Genomic DNA, 15,651 nt, shown 5'->3' with positions numbered 1-15,651 from the left:
GACCTTAAAAAAAAGAAATATATCGGATTAATGATAAAGAAACCTTACCCACAAGATTGAAGGTCGGACAATCTGAACAGAAAAAACTAGAGAACTGGGAGCACAGTCCGAATAGGCAGATCAAGCCGAGAACGCGCTGAGAGTAAAATCTAGAAGAAAATGTGGAATGAATCCAAAAACTTAGGAAAATCCTTATATAAAGGCGGCATGAACGGCTCAGATTAAGCGTATCCAAGAAGCCACTCAAATCTGACCCTCCAAATGAAGCGACGTAACGATTCAATACGATCAAACCAAACGATGTCGTAAGACGCCTCGAACTAAAAGAGAATGTGGGGATGGTACTCGGAAGATAAGCAAAGATGAACACGGCCTCTCAAACCGCCGAAGTAGTTCCTTACCATTTTTGCCAAAATATTAAGAAACTGGAGGGCTGCTGTTACGGGATAATTTGCTCAAACGCCGAGCACTGTAGTCGGAACCCCGAGCAGAATACAAAATCCGGCACCGGACTCAGGTAAAATAGACCTAAGAGTTAAACATTGAAGATGAATGACCCGTTCTTAAGATAAGAACAAAACCTACCGATCATAACTTCGGAGAGAAGAGAAGACCGTAGGTCAAAGACTAGTCAAACCAAAAGAAAACATGTTTCAAATACTTAAACGCACACCTTGACGGTTCAGAAATCATACGAAGAGAAATAACCGTTCACCTCAGCGAGAGGGAAGCGACAGTTACCCAAAAATCGTCTAGAACGTGGGATTGATCACCCCACGTTCCCCAGAATAACCGTCAGAACCCACGACTGTGTGAAGAAGGAAGCAACCCCAGACGAGTATAAATAGGAACTTACGAAGATTCTCAAGGAGAGGGCACTCTTGAATACTTTTCTTATTTTTTTTCTACTTAGGACCTCTTGTAAACATTGCTCTCTTATATTAGATTCGTCGGTATAAAGAGAAAGTCTTGCCTAAACCATCTTTGTACTCGAAGTTCACCTACTCGGAGTCTGTGTATTTTCGTAAGATATTGTTGTACTAGTTTTACAGGTCAACAATATATATATTATTATTATTATTTCGAAACGGTATATATATATATATATATATATATATATATATATTATTGATGGTCTACAACATCTCTTTATAGCTTTTGAACTGTTGATCTCCGAATTTCTACTGCTGGGTTTATTTGCGATTTCCCGCTTTCTCCACCTGTACAGTTTTGACCCAATTCAATTAGATTTTATGACAGAATAGTGTTTGAGACAAGTGACATAGACATTCTCTAATTATTATGTTATCATTTAATTTTACAGCCTACCACAATATTTCAATAATCAGTTTAATGCTAGGAAAACCCATATATCTTTGTATTTGTGTAAATTTTCAGTGGACGTGAATATTTTTTTTTACATAAATATGAGCACAAATCATTATGCGCAATAACCGACGAGAAGTTTGTGGTAGAGTTTAAAATTAAAGGTAAGATTTCGTAGCATTATATACACATGTTTTTAAATTCCATTATAATATTCTACAACTAATCCACTAGTACATTTCATTTTACAACTAATCCAGTGACACTTTTTTTTTTTTTTAAAGAAAGAATTTGACCCTATTATATACCTCTTTTTCCCAGTTGCAGCAAGCAACCATGATCGTCAATATAACAGTTTGGATTCCCGCTCCTCCAAATATCATCCCAATCCAAACCCCCTTTATCATAATTCAAGTTCAAACCACATATAAATTATTAATGATCCATTTAATTCAGAGAAAATTATTTAAATAAGGAAAAAGATTGTAATAACCTTTACGCCTAGGCCTAAAGGAAATCCCAGAAGATATCCAAGTGGAACTCCAATGATGTAGTAGCAACCTAAATTGACAAATGCCACGTAGGATTGCCAGCCTGATCCCACTGCCACGCCTGCAATTCGTCACAAATAAATATAGATAAAAAGCGAGAATACTATTATATATATATATATATATATATATATATCTGAATAATAAAAGTTGAAACTTTGATTCATTCTTTTTTGTCTATTTGAAGCTTTATGATACACCATAGTAATTTACTCCTTAAACAAACCCAACAACAAATGAAGAGTCAAATGTAGATTTGCATGAACAAACTCTTTATGGTTTGCTTAAAACAGTATATTCACAATCTAAGGATCGAACGGCTATTGATCTCAGTATGACTGTTAGGAAAATCTATGATGTCTGGTTATGAGGCATAGAGAGTTGGAGACTTTATAGTTCATCCTAGGTATCTTCTGAAGGTACTGAATTGACAATTGCACTTCTAGAGACATTGTAAGAACTAACCATTTAACCTCTTCTGTCTCAGAGTCACTATGTATGAACTGCATCATGCTTACCTAAATCCTAAAATGAGACATGTCATTTCATAGCGCTTACGTACGCTCATTTGAGAAAGTCAGAGTTCTAGATTCACTATGTGACATAGATAAGACATATTGGTGAAGTACTAAGTTATGAAGATGCCATGAACAACTTTGTGAAGATCTCAATTTTACAACTGTTTTTCAGCGTTGTAGTATCTCAATTTTGATTTTACAACTGTTTTAAGCGTTGTATGATCTCAATTTTTGTAATGGTTTATTCCTATGTTTAGATGTCGGTGATTCTTAAGTGACACCTTGTTCAACTGTTCTAGTCGGTTTAGGTGTGGCATTTCGTTGTTTTGAAACTTGCTCATTGCTCATTAGTAGCTCTTTATTTTAAATGAAATATATCTTTGATTAAAAATATATTTAATCAAAGTCAGGTTACACGACGAACACGTATTTGTCGTACATAAAAGCTGTGTGTCTGTGGATATCATATAATATATAGAGATATTATATGAATGATTTCGCATAAAAACTGTTACAATTATTTGTGGAAAATCGGGTGCATTATTCAATGACATGTATTTCACGTTACTTAAATGGTAGGTGGCACGAAATACGCTTTTGCAGGTACTTAGGGGTTCGGGCCAGTTTGATAATTCGCCAAAAAATTTAAGGGAAAATATCAATAGTATCCCTCGTGTTTAATCGAAATGCGAGATTTATCCTCTTTATTTCTAGAAATATCAGACATATCCCTTCAGTTTAATATAAATGACATATACATCCCCTAAAAAATGTTATATTACAAATATCACCCTTTTTCGTTTATTTTTTACAAAAAATAATTTGAACTCCCCAAAATACCCTTAATGAAATAATTTTTTATTTTTTATTCTATATAAAAAAAATTTAAATTAAAAAATTTCTTTATAAAAAGTTCAGCATTTTTTTTTATAAAGAGGGATTTTGATTTTTTTTAATAAAATAGTAAATAAATATTTATTCTATTAAGGGTATTTTGGGGAGTTCAAATTATTTTTTTGTAAAAAATAAACGAAAAGGGTGATATTTGTAATATAACATTTTTTTAGGGGAGGTATATGTCATTTATATTAAACTAAAGGGATATGTCTGATATTTCTAGAAATAGAGGGGATAAATCTCGCATTTCGATTAAACACGAGGGATAGTTTTGATATTTTCCCAAATTTTAATTACCTGATTTTTCAAACTTTTGTAATCTAGTGCTTCCATATCAATTTCAACTCACATTCATTCATTTGTGTCCATACACAAATATACATGATTGTGTTTAAAATTATTGAAGACTTTTTTTTTATGGTTAGTCTTTAACAATAAAAAAGAAGCACATCGGGAGAAAGATGCCAAAATAAAAGATAGCTAGCTGCTTCCAGCAATTAGTGATCTTGTGAAACCCGAGAAATGAGATCTATTGGTCCCGTCTCACATTTTGTGTGAAATTTGACTTTTGGAACCGTAAAAAATAGTATTGGAAAATTTCGAAACCATTTTTAACGGTATCAAAAAGTTCCCAGTAGCATATTTTGCGGTTCCGAGATTCTCATATTTTCTCCAATCTTTTACTTTAATTATGAATACAATTAAAAAAAAAATTCCCTATTTACTATTTTAAAAAAAAATATAACTAAAAAAAATGATACTAAATGGTGCTAAATGGGGATTCTGAATCCGTCTCATTTCCCGGATGGTACATTTCATAATTTCATAATTTGGTTTTTTATCCATTTCTAACATGGTGCTAATAATACGGGAAATGAGGTCTCGCGAGATCCCATATAATAACCAGCTTATGTGTAGGGTCTCTTAAACCGATTTTTGAGAAATAAAGAATTTGTTCTTTGTTTTCCGCCATGATTGTTATGTCAAAACATTTTTCAAAACTTTGCAGTCGTTTCCAACACAGGTTGACAACGTTCGCGAATGAATAAACAGAAAATTAGGAAAATAGTCAACTTAAATATTTGACATTGCTAAATAGCCAACGTTTGGTAAATCTTAAGTAAATAGTCACTTTCAGTTGTAAATCTTAAGTAAATAGAAAATTCGAAAGTGACTATTTATCTATGATTTACGTCCGAAAGTGGCTATTTACCTAAGATTTACCAAACGTTGGTTATTTAGCAATGTCAAACGTTTAAGTTGTGTATTTTCCTTATTATTGCGAACATATATAGAAGATTCACATTTTTTTTGTTAAGGATTGTGGCCTCATCCCAAAACTCTGTTCGAATACACTGAGATTCAAAAAGCAAGCCCACTCAGTGTTAAGTTTGCGAAGGACTTAAATCAACTCCAAGAAAATTGGTTGTATCTTCGAGAGTCCTACCACAACCACATTTACAGTTTGACATTGGTAAATAGTAAACGTTTCATGAATCTTAAGTAAATAGCCACTTTCATATATTTACAGACGTAAACCTTAGGTAAATAGTCACTTTCATTTTTTAGGTCACGTCATCTTTATGACTATTTATCGAAGATTTACGAAACGTTAGTTATATAGCAATTCCAAACGTTTTAGTTGGCTATTTACCTAATTTTTTGTTAATATTTTTCTTAGCTACAAGGAGGCGAAGAAGATCGCGAACCTTAAGATTAAATTCTAATTCGAGGCTAAGGGGATATAGCAATCTCAAGAGTGCATATATATGAAAAAAAAGGAGATTTTCGAAGATCGGAAATCTCATAAAACACTTGTCATAAAATATTTCATGTAGACTTGGGAGAAGTCCTCTTTCGGATCGCCGATTTCGTATCACCCAAACCTTGAGGCTCGATTTCAATCGAGAAGTGTATTTTATTGCTTTAAGTTAAGTTTTAAGTATTTTACATAAAGTATGTTAATGGTTTTAGCTGAAAAATTTGGTAACTAATGGGATGAATATACTAAATTTAATAAACCAACTAAGGAATTAGGATGATATTAGAGAGAAAGAAGGATAAATACTTATATTAAAAGCATAGTTAAAATACATTTAAACCGAGATATCTAAAACATATATATATATATATATATATATATATATATATATATTATTGATGGTCTACAACATCTCTTTATAGCTTTTGAACTGTTGATCTCCGAATTTCTACTGGGTTTATTTGCGATTTCCCGCTTTCTCCACCTGTGCAGTTTTGACCCAATTCAATTAGATTTTATGACAGAATAGTGTTTGACAAGTGACATAGACATTCTCTAATTATTATGTTATCATTTAATTTTACAGCCTACCACAATATTTCAATAATCAGTTTAATGCTAAGAAAACCCATATATCTTTGGTTGTGTTCGGTAGTTAACTCAAAAAGTTTTTTGTTTTCTGTTTTCTAATTTTTGTAATTGTATTGAAAAACTGTTTTGTAGTTGTTTTCAAAAAGTTGTTTGGTACAGTTTTCATTTTTGTTTTTGAGAAAGTGAAAAAACTGAAAAAAGTGTTTGGTATAGTTTTCATTTTTGTTTTTGAAAGAATGAAAAGAGAAGATGAGGAGAAAGAGTAGAGAAGAGAAGAAAAAAAATTTCAAAAACACATTTTATTTGTATTCAGTTTTCTTTACTTTTTTCCAAAACAATTTCAAAATTTTTTGAAAATTTTTTCCGAAAACACTTTACCAAACATGTTTTCAATTTTTGTTTTCAATTTTTTCAACTCAAAAACTAAAAAACAGTTTTTGAGATAAGAAACAAACATGGCCTTTGAATTTGTGTAAATTTTCGGTGGACGTGAATATTTTTTTTTATATAAATATGAGCACAAATCATTATGCGCAATAACCGACGAGAAGTTTGTGGTAGAGTTTAAAATTAAAGGTAAGATTTCGTAGCATTATATACACATGTTTTTAAATTCCATTATAATATTCTACAACTAATCCACTAGTACATTTCATTTTACAACTAATCCAGTGACACTTTTTTTTTTTTTTTTAAAGAAAGAATTTGACCCTATTATATACCTCTTTTTCCCAGTTGCAGCAAGCAACCATGATCGTCAATATAACAGTTTGGATTCCCGCTCCTCCAAATATCATCCCAATCCAAACCCCCTTTATCATAATTCAAGTTCAAACCACATATAAATTATTAATGATCCATTTAATTCAGAGAAAATTATTTAAATAAGGAAAAAGATTGTAATAACCTTTACGCCTAGGCCTAAAGGAAATCCCAGAAGATATCCAAGTGGAACTCCAATGATGTAGTAGCAACCTAAATTGACAAATGCCACGTAGGATTGCCAGCCTGATCCCACTGCCACGCCTGCAATTCGTCACAAATAAATATAGATAAAAAGCGAGAATACTATTAAGTATATATATATATATATATATATATATATATGTTTATTTATACCTGAAAGAACAGGCTGAACGCTGTTGAGAAGCACCGTGAAGGCCAAGAGGACTTTTAGGTCATTCACAGCTTCTATAACAGTGTCACTTGATGAGAACAATCGAGCGATATTGTCATTGAAAAGCATAATGATGAACCAGCATAGAACACCAATAATCGCTGATGTTATCACCGATGTTTTCGCAGCACGTTTTGCTGCTTTTCCATCTCCGCCACCGAGCTCGTTAGCGACCCTTACTCTGTAAATAAACTAACATTTTATCGGGAAGTTCTTATCATTGATTATTAATAGTAAAATCGGCGCGGATATAGTCAGCATAGACGTGCCAATTAAGCTGGACCGCTTATCGGCCACCTGGCTAGACTCTTTTTTAGGAGTTTTAGGCCTGATTGATGCTTTTCGAAAAAAGGGTCGAGTATAACCCGACCTGTTGAAGAGCCTAGGTGTTGGTCAACAAACTCAACTTGTTCCGGGCCCTCAAAAAAGCTCAACTTAGGATTGGTTGGTATAAAATAAAATATATTTATTATTTTATACAGGAAACGCCTCCTACTTAAATTGAATTTTAGTATTAATTATTTGATTATTTTTTAATTAAAAATAAAGTTCTTCACATTAATAATTTATTTTTCAAATAAAAAAGTATATATATTTATTATCTTTGCTTGGTTTGTACTTTTTTAGTTCGATTTAAGGTTTTTCTTTGGACCTAAAGATGGAGGGCTTGCCCCAAATCGAACCAAAGGTTTTAATCCTCAAGCCCGATCCGATCCGATTCCAGCCAGTAAAAAAAGCTTTCGATCGGACTCAAGTGTAGACCTCTCTTGGACTTGGAAAATAAAATAAATAATTAACAAATTATTAGCCATATTAACACTTTTAGATTGCTATTTAGTCAACCTTTAGTAAATATTTGGTAAATAGGCACGTCTACGAATTTACACTCGTAAATTGACTAAAATACCCCATTTTATTGCCCGCTCAGTGTGTAAATAAAATGAGATATTTTAGTCAATTTAAAGGTGTAAATACATAGACATGACTATTTATCAAATATTTACTAAAGTTGACTAAATAACAATCTAAAAATATAAATATGACTATATATCTAAAAGACCAAAAATTAAAAGGTAGCTCTGGCCTAGCATATATTGTCATTGTAAAGCATCAATTATAGGCAAATTATGATTATATGTTGAAATTAATTATTATAAATCAATTGGTTCAATGCTAGAAAAAAACAAAAAAATGATTATGCTCGACCACACGCTTTTAATAATCTTTATGGAGGTTTAACTGATCTTACCCTGCACCAGCAAAGAAAGATAAAGGTATCATCATCTGCCAACTGTTTATTGACATGCTGCACAAGTTTTCAATAATCATTAAATAAGTAAACAAATAAATGAATAAAATAATATTTACTCGTTAATTGAGCACAAGAATTTTAATTCTAACCAGATGGACACCGCATCCAAATCAATCTCTGCATTGCTGAGCGCTCCAGCTATTAAAATCAATATTCTGTAGTACCAATTCTCCAAGCTGTTAAAAAGCATGAAAAATAAATTACAACCCTAACAAAAATGGTAGAATGAAAAAAACATAAGATTAAAACAATATCTTACTCTAAACACTAAAATTCACGTGTGAACTTTTAGTTATTGAATTTACAGCCACATTAAATATTTTTTTTCCTTTAAATTAACAAGATAATTAAGTTTGTCGATATATTTCAACTTGCTACAAAAACAATAGTTATAAACTTTAAGGCTTTAAACTACAAAAATTAGCGTAGAAACCAAAAAGCAAACTCGCATAATGATTCAGATATTATTTGTACCAGATCATGACCCCGGAAGCAGCAGAGAGCTTAGCGAATTCCCATAAACCTGAAAAGGCCTCAAACGAAAACCCTAACTCCCAAGTCAAAGGACACCCACCACAAATGGCGTAGAGGATCAAAACCAAGCACAAGAGCCACCACGAGCAACTCAAAGCCACGGCCACGCCGTCAACTCCAAAGTCGAGCCACGACACGGCAGCCCAACAAAGAAGGACGTGAACCAATAAGACCCCGAAGGACACGGCCGCCATTACAAAGTTTTTGAGCTGGCATTGGAGGAACCGTTGGACCGGAAACAGAAACGCGAGGCAAATGTGGAGCGGGATAATCCAGCGCGCCACGTCGCCCGTGAGTTGGGCCACCGCCGGATCTTGGCCCATGAGGATCATGATCGGCGACGCGTACACGAATATCGGGACCATCAAAACCGCAATTAGGAATAGTATGACCCAAGCTCTCTGGAGGTATATCCCTAACATGCTGTACTTTTTTGCTCCGAAAGCTTGTCCACACAACGTTTCCAGGGCACTAGCCATTCCTAGCTATAAAATATATATATATATATATATATATATATATATATATATATCTATATTACTGTACGTATGCATGTATAGCCATACAGAATTATTACAAAAGATCCTAATGGAGTCATCGTAAAGTTTTAAGATTATAAATTTTGTTAGCTGATAATTTGCGGATGGTTTCATATTATAAAAATCCATACGAAAAAAAAAAACAAAAAAAAACTAAAGAGAGAGAGAGAGAGAATTTTTTTATTTTTCTGTTCTTGTATAATAAAAATAAAAATAAAAATAGGCATGTTTTCTTAACTGGATATTTAACTCAAATGACTCGTTACAAAAACAAATTACACTATGTGAGTGAGATTTAGAGAAAAGAGGCATACAAGAAGTCCAAAATCGAATCCGATGATGACGTTGTAAGCAAGAGAGAGAGCGGCGAGCTCAAGATTGCCGATTTGTCCAGCGATGGCTTGAGCAATCGTGATCATCGAGTAGTTGCTTGCTCGGAAGAATATTGCCGGTCCTACTATCCTCCACAGCTTCAGTGACTCACTCAAAATCGCCGGCTTTTCATGACCATCAAAATCTTGACGATTTTTGTATAATTCCGGTGAATGGTCTTCTAACAATGGAGTACAATCTGGCTGGCCCTCCATAACCGCCGCGGCCGGTTTGTTATTTTTATTTTTGTTTATTTTAGTAAGCAACGTCTGAACAAAGAAACGCTTTATTTGCTTGTTGATGACCACGTACCACTTTTAAATAGCATAATGATATGATCGTGTTTTTATTATAAAAGTCATAAAAACTAGAGTAAGTCCACACGCAGTAGAGAATGGGCAGGTATGTTTTTTTTTATAAATAAACTAGTAAATCAATGCTATCGTTCCCATTTATTTGTTTACAATAAATAGATCGATGCGAATCGGAGCTGTGTAGAGGAATGCCTTGAATTTCCTTCAAGAAACTAATCACATATTAGGAATTACTTTTATTGTTTTTTAGGGTTGTAAAATATGCTAATAATTATAACGGTTAACATATAAAAAAAAGTAAAATATAGAGATTTGTTAGTATCTAACCTTTTTAAATGTGGGAGATTAAATTATTAGACAAGTTATGAATTTATTTAGACAAATAGTCAACATTAATTAGATTTCCAACAATGCGCCCTTTTCCCCGAATCGGCTGACCCAAACAAAATCGAAATTGCCAATGGTGAGTATTAGAGTACTAGATTACTTAGCCACTAAGGCACGTGTGTTAGTTAAAGTTTGTTACAATTCAGTTACAACTTTCATGTAATATAAATACTACTCTTGTTAATGAATAGATCGATCTGATCATTTGATTCAGTTACATCTCAGATTCACTTTCTCTCTCGTCTAGAAATCATTCATGGTATCAGAGCGTCAAATCCGGTGATCGGAAATTGATCCTCTCTCCTTTTCCACCATGGCTGATCGCTTGAGCTCAGATCTCGGAGGACATTCAAATGTTCAATCGATGGATCGCCAAGCGAATACCAATGGAGTTCACACGGCGACAAAGTTCGCTCCAGTTACGTTCTCAAATCCAATTCCAGCGAAGCTCGATCAAAACAACTTCCTGGTCTGGAAAAAGCAAGTTTCCACAACAATCAAAGGTCATCGCCTTCAGCGCTTCCTATCGGAGAATTTTCCTCAACCATGCGAGTTCTCATCATATCAAGACAAAACAAATGGAATTCAGAATCCAGAGTTTCTCGATTGGGAACAGCAAGACCAGCTCATCCTCTCATGGCTTCTCTCCTCGATGACGGAGGGATTGCTTTCCAGGTTCATCAATTCAGAGACATCGGCGCAAGTATGGTCTCATCTACAAACCTACTTCGCTACTCAGGTACGCGCTAAACAAGCGCAATACAAAACTCAGCTTGAGAACACAAAGAAGCAATCAATGTCAATGAGTGATTTCCTGTTGAAAATCCAGAACTGCATCGATCTATTGAATATGGTTGGGCACAAGACCACTACAAAAGAGCACATAGATGCAGTGTTCGACGGATTGCCATTGGAGTATGAGACGTTCATGATCGCGATCAATTCAAGGCTCGATCCATACTCTGTGGATGAGATCGAATCTCTTATGCTATCTCAAGAAGCATACATCCAAAGGCGAAATCGGAGCACTGATCTTGGTTTTGATCAGCTCTCTCTTGACAATCCAACGGCAAATCTAGCCTACTCAGGAATAAACAACAATAGGCGCAGAAATCCTCAATTCAACAATAACTACAACAATAACAATGGAAGCTTCAATCAACAACAACTGAAGCACCTTCCTCACACCACAAACTTCAACAACACGTCTGCTACAAGAGGTCGTGGTCGTGGAGGATTCAAAAGCCAAACTGGAAAGCCACAATGTAAATTGTGTGGTAAAATGGGACATGTAATAACACAGTGTTACTATAGGTTCGACCACAACTTTTCAGGGCCACAACAACTTCAAAATCAGGCAAACAGAGTTCAAGGCAACCTAGCAGCCATGTCAGCTCCAATTGGACTCGAAGAAAATCAGACAGATGAGCAAATGTATGCTATGATGGCCTCGCAAGATTCAGACTGGACTAATGGCAATACAGGTTCAGAATGGTATCCAGACTCAGGAGCTACCAACCATCTCACAGCTGACACAAGCCACTTCACCAACAAATCAGAATTCTTTGGTCATGACCAAGTGCATATGGGAGATGGTAAGGGTCTATGCATATCTCATATTGGTAACTCATATTTCAACTCACCTATTGATGCATCTAAGACTCTCATACTCAAAAAGCTCTTACATGTTCCAAAAATTACCAAAAACCTGCTATCTGTGTCTCAATTTGCACAAGACAATAGAGTCTTCTTTGAATTTCACCCATCGTTTTGTGTTGTCAAGGATCTCAGTTCCAAGGCTACACTGATGAAGGGGATTGTTAAAGCTGGACTCTATGTGTTTGACTCCACTCAAATGCCTCTATCAAGATCAGTCAGTCAACCACAAAAAGCCACTGAACCAGTCCAAAATATTTCTTGTTTCTTGTCTTCTACTAAGTGTAATCAAGAGTCTAGTGCAAAGGCTTATCAACTCTGGCACAATAGGTTAGGACACCCTTCTGGACATGTTGTGAAGAAGGTTCTCAAATCCTGTAACCTTGACAATATTAATAAAGACTCAGATTTTGTTTGCTCATCTTGCTGTCTTGGTAAACTACATAAAACTCCTTTTCATATCTCAAACACCAAGCACACAACACCATTTGAAATGATTTATTCAGATATTTGGGGTCCAGCACCTATGATTTCTAGTAGTGGCTATAGATACTACATTCACTTCATTGATAGCTACTCTAGGTATACCTGGATTTATCTGCTGAAAAACAAATCTGAAGCTCTAGAAGCCTTTACCCTGTTCAAAGCACAAGCTGAACTTCAATTAGGCCACAAAGTCAAAGCAATACAAACTGATTGGGGAGGGGAATATAGGGCTATACCAAATTTCTGAACACACATGGCATTCACCATCAACTTTCCTGTCCCCACATTCATGAGCAAAATGGGAAATCTGAGAGAAAATACAGACATATTGTAGATTGTGGTCTAACTCTTCTTGCCAGGTCATCAATGCCTCTGAAATACTGGGATGAAGCCTTTAGGACTGCTGTGTATCTCATAAATCGACTTCCCACTGTAGTCCTCAACTTTGACACCCCTCTCCATACCCTGTACAACAAGAAACCTGACTACACTACACTAAAAACCTTTGGCTGTTTGTGTTTCCCATATCTCAGACCATATAATCAACACAAGTTCAATTTCAGGTCCTCTCCTTGTACATTCCTAGGGTACAGTCTGAAACACAAGGGCATTAAGTGTCTCAATGACAAAGGCAGATTCTTTATAGCTAGAGATGTGGTCTTCAATGAGCTTGAGTTCCCTTTTTCCAAAATCAAACAAAGTGTCATTGCCAATCCTACCTCTAGTCCTTGCACTCCTTTACTTTTCTTGTCCAAATTCTCAGACCCAAGTTAGTCTCTCTCTCAGCCAGTGTCCTCTACTCCTTCTTCTGCAAGCCACAAAGGCACGTCTAGTTCATCTCATGTACCCCTGTCTTCCAATGCTCACTCCCATGCCACGTCTAGTCATATTCTTCCCTTGTTCAACCCTAACTCACCAACTACTGTCCAAATCTCACCTCACAATCTTGATGCAACACCAGGTGTAGTTAGAACTAATGATTCCAATGTGCATAGACCTCTGCCAATTTCTAATACACAAGTACAGATCATTGAAGACTCCAACAAAGACCTGAACACACACTCTATGCAGACAAGATCAAAGAGTGGCATCCACAAGCCACGTGTGTTTCTTGCATCAGTGGAGCCCAACTCAGTGGCTGAAGCAATCTCTGATAGTACTTGGCACTCAGCTATGCAGTCAGAGTACAATGCTCTAATGAAGAATGGCACGTGGAGCTTAGCCAAGCTTCATGAAGGGAGAAAAGCCATAGGGTGTAAATGGGTGTTCAAGGTTAAGAAAAACTCAGATGGCACCCTCAACAAAAACAAAGCTCGTCTAGTGGCCAAGGGCTTCTCACAAGTTGCAGGATTTGACTTCACTGAAACATTCAGTCCAGTGGCTAAACACACCACCATTCGAATTGTGCTCACCATTGCCCTGAGCAAAAACTGGCAAGTGAGACAACTAGACATCAATAACACCTTCCTGAATGGTGATCTTAAAGAAGAGGTATATATGAGGCAACTAGAGGGCTTCACTGACTCAGCCAATTCTTCTCTCGTATGTCGTCTTCACAAATCGTTATATGGGCTTAAACAGGCTCCAAGGGCCTGGTATGACAAACTACGAGACGCATTGGAGGAGTTTGGCTTTCAGTCTACAAAGTGTGATCACTCTCTCTTCACCAGGTTTATAGGAGGCTCAACTATATATGTCATGGTTTATGTAGATGACATTCTTGTCATTGGGAGTCACCCTCAAGATGTTCAGAATCTCATTACTAGACTCAATGTCAAGTTCTCTCTTAAAGACATGGGAGAAGTAGACTACTTTCCTTGGAATTCAAGTTAAGAAAACTGCCACTGGTTTTCACATTTCTCAGACTAAGTATGTCCAAGACTTGTTGTGCAAGACAAAGATGCAATATTCTCGTGCCACCTCAACCCCTCTCTCCTCAGGGGTCACACTCTCTACCTATGGCAGTGATCCTGTTGACGATCCGTCTCTATACCGGAGTGTTGTCGGCGCTCTTCAGTATGCTACTATAACTCGCCCAGAGCTTGCCTACTCAGTGAACAGGGTCTGTCAGTTCATGCAGAATCCTCTCGAGATGCACTGGAAGACCGTCAAACGCATTCTTCGTTACTTGGTAGGCACGGCAGAGTATGGTCTTCATATGAGAACATGCTCTGAGTCGGATCTGCGGCTTGTGGGGTACAGCGATGCAGATTGGGCGGGGGATTGTGACAATAGACGATCCACTACAGGATATTGTCTATTTTTAGGCCCAAATCTCATCTCCTGGTAGTCGAAAAAGCAACACACAGTGTCGCGTTCTTCCACTGAGGCTGAATATCGAAGCCTAGCTGCACTAACTGCGGAAATTTTATGGGTGAAATCGTTGCTGACTGAACTGCATCTTGCTCAACCTGAGGTTCCTAAGATATGGTGTGACAATGTCAGCACTATCCACATGTCAGCCAACTCAGTAATACACGCACGGACCAAGCACATCGAGCTAGATCTCTATTTTGTGAGGGAGAAGATTGCTCGACAGGAAGTTGTGGTCAATCATGTGCCATCAGCTGATCAACTCACTGATGTCTTCACCAAAGCTACATCGAGTCCACGCTTCATCAAAATGCGGTCAAGGCTGACGGTTGATTCTCTTCAAGTCCAAAATACTAGTGTCTAGTATTATGAACTTGAGGGAGGGTATTAGAGTAGTAGATTACTTAGCCACTAAGGCACGTGTGTTAGTTAAAGTTTGTTACAATTCAGTTACAACTTTCATGTAATATAAATACTACTCTTGTTAATGAATAGATCGATCTGATCATTTGATTCAGTTACATCTCAGATTCACTTTCTCTCTCCTCTAGAAATCTTTCAGTGAGGAAAAGCCCTATCATTGGAGGTGTTCCTCTTCTTCCTCATCCTTGCCATTGCTTCTGCTCCGATGGCAAAGCGATCCTAGGCGATCGAATTAGGCGTTCCACATGATGACAGGTCTGGCGATCGTTGTCGTCATTTCAAAGAGAGCGTCCAGAGACATCGTCGAAGAAGAAGGCGTACTCGAGGGAGGCACTAGAAGCTCTGAGATTTTCTGACGTTGGAGCATAGTGGTGGATGTGGCCAATGTCCTCCCCCTCGCCAACGTCGGAGATGATCTCGTAATATAAACCCTTGATCTTTTCTTCTTCGTATCATGATTCATGTCATTGTAGTCCATCTGTGTATTTTGAGC

The 15,651-nt window shown here is 36.3% G+C and overlaps 2 protein-coding genes and 1 long non-coding RNA gene across 3 annotated transcripts; 1 reads left to right on the top strand and 2 right to left on the bottom strand.

Annotated features, from left to right (window-relative positions):
* Nucleotides 1-1,127: 1,127 nt before the first annotated feature.
* Nucleotides 1,128-1,944, bottom strand: LOC149395093 (uncharacterized). Its single transcript, XR_016296951.1, has 3 exons — nucleotides 1,820-1,944; nucleotides 1,635-1,724; nucleotides 1,128-1,220 (listed from the first exon to the last, which is right to left on the bottom strand). It is a non-coding gene; the product is annotated as an uncharacterized LOC149395093 (long non-coding RNA).
* A 3,485-nt stretch (nucleotides 1,945-5,429) lies between these two features.
* Nucleotides 5,430-9,865, bottom strand: LOC149395092 (protein DETOXIFICATION 27-like). The gene is made up of 8 exons (XM_089615322.1): nucleotides 9,522-9,865; nucleotides 8,609-9,153; nucleotides 8,224-8,310; nucleotides 8,072-8,128; nucleotides 6,765-7,003; nucleotides 6,553-6,671; nucleotides 6,368-6,457; nucleotides 5,430-5,538 (listed from the first exon to the last, which is right to left on the bottom strand). Exons 1-8 carry the CDS (start codon nucleotides 9,792-9,794, stop codon nucleotides 5,512-5,514), a joined length of 1,437 nt encoding a protein of 478 aa, XP_089471448.1. The 5' UTR covers nucleotides 9,795-9,865; the 3' UTR covers nucleotides 5,430-5,511.
* A 728-nt stretch (nucleotides 9,866-10,593) lies between these two features.
* LOC149395091 (uncharacterized) lies at nucleotides 10,594-14,712 on the top strand. The gene is made up of 4 exons (XM_089614209.1): nucleotides 10,594-12,313; nucleotides 13,384-13,913; nucleotides 14,004-14,225; nucleotides 14,287-14,712. The coding sequence occupies exons 1-4, from the start codon at nucleotides 10,594-10,596 to the stop codon at nucleotides 14,710-14,712; spliced, it is 2,898 nt and encodes a 965-aa protein (XP_089470335.1).
* Nucleotides 14,713-15,651: the final 939 nt, after the last annotated feature.

The sequence above is a fragment of the Urtica dioica genome, chromosome 5, assembly GCF_054948205.1.
Source record: "Urtica dioica subsp. dioica isolate 48M chromosome 5, U.dioica_male_clone48M_v1_H2, whole genome shotgun sequence".
Taxonomy (NCBI): domain Eukaryota; kingdom Viridiplantae; phylum Streptophyta; class Magnoliopsida; order Rosales; family Urticaceae; genus Urtica; species Urtica dioica.
Note: the sequence above shows the minus strand (reverse complement) of the source record. Positions and strands in the feature narration are given on the sequence as shown.

What these genes read in the sequence shown, in the direction of transcription:
- LOC149395092 (XM_089615322.1), bottom strand. Translation starts at nt 9,794, where the DNA reads ATGGAGGGCCAGCCAGATTGTACTCCATTGTTAGAAGACCATTCACCG. An exon ending in TTGGATGCGGTGTCCATCTG is followed by an intron (nt 8,129 to 8,223) that starts GTTAGAATTAAA and finishes AAACTTGTGCAG; the next exon opens with CATGTCAATAAACAGTTGGC. An exon ending in GCTGCAACTGGGAAAAAGAG is followed by an intron (nt 5,539 to 6,367) that starts GTATATAATAGG and finishes AAAACTGCACAG; the next exon opens with GTGGAGAAAGCGGGAAATCG.
- LOC149395091 (XM_089614209.1), top strand. Translation starts at nt 10,594, where the DNA reads ATGGCTGATCGCTTGAGCTCAGATCTCGGAGGACATTCAAATGTTCAA. An exon ending in GAAGAAGGTTCTCAAATCCT is followed by an intron (nt 12,314 to 13,383) that starts GTAACCTTGACA and finishes ATGCAACACCAG; the next exon opens with GTGTAGTTAGAACTAATGAT. An exon ending in ATGGTGATCTTAAAGAAGAG is followed by an intron (nt 13,914 to 14,003) that starts GTATATATGAGG and finishes GGGCTTAAACAG; the next exon opens with GCTCCAAGGGCCTGGTATGA.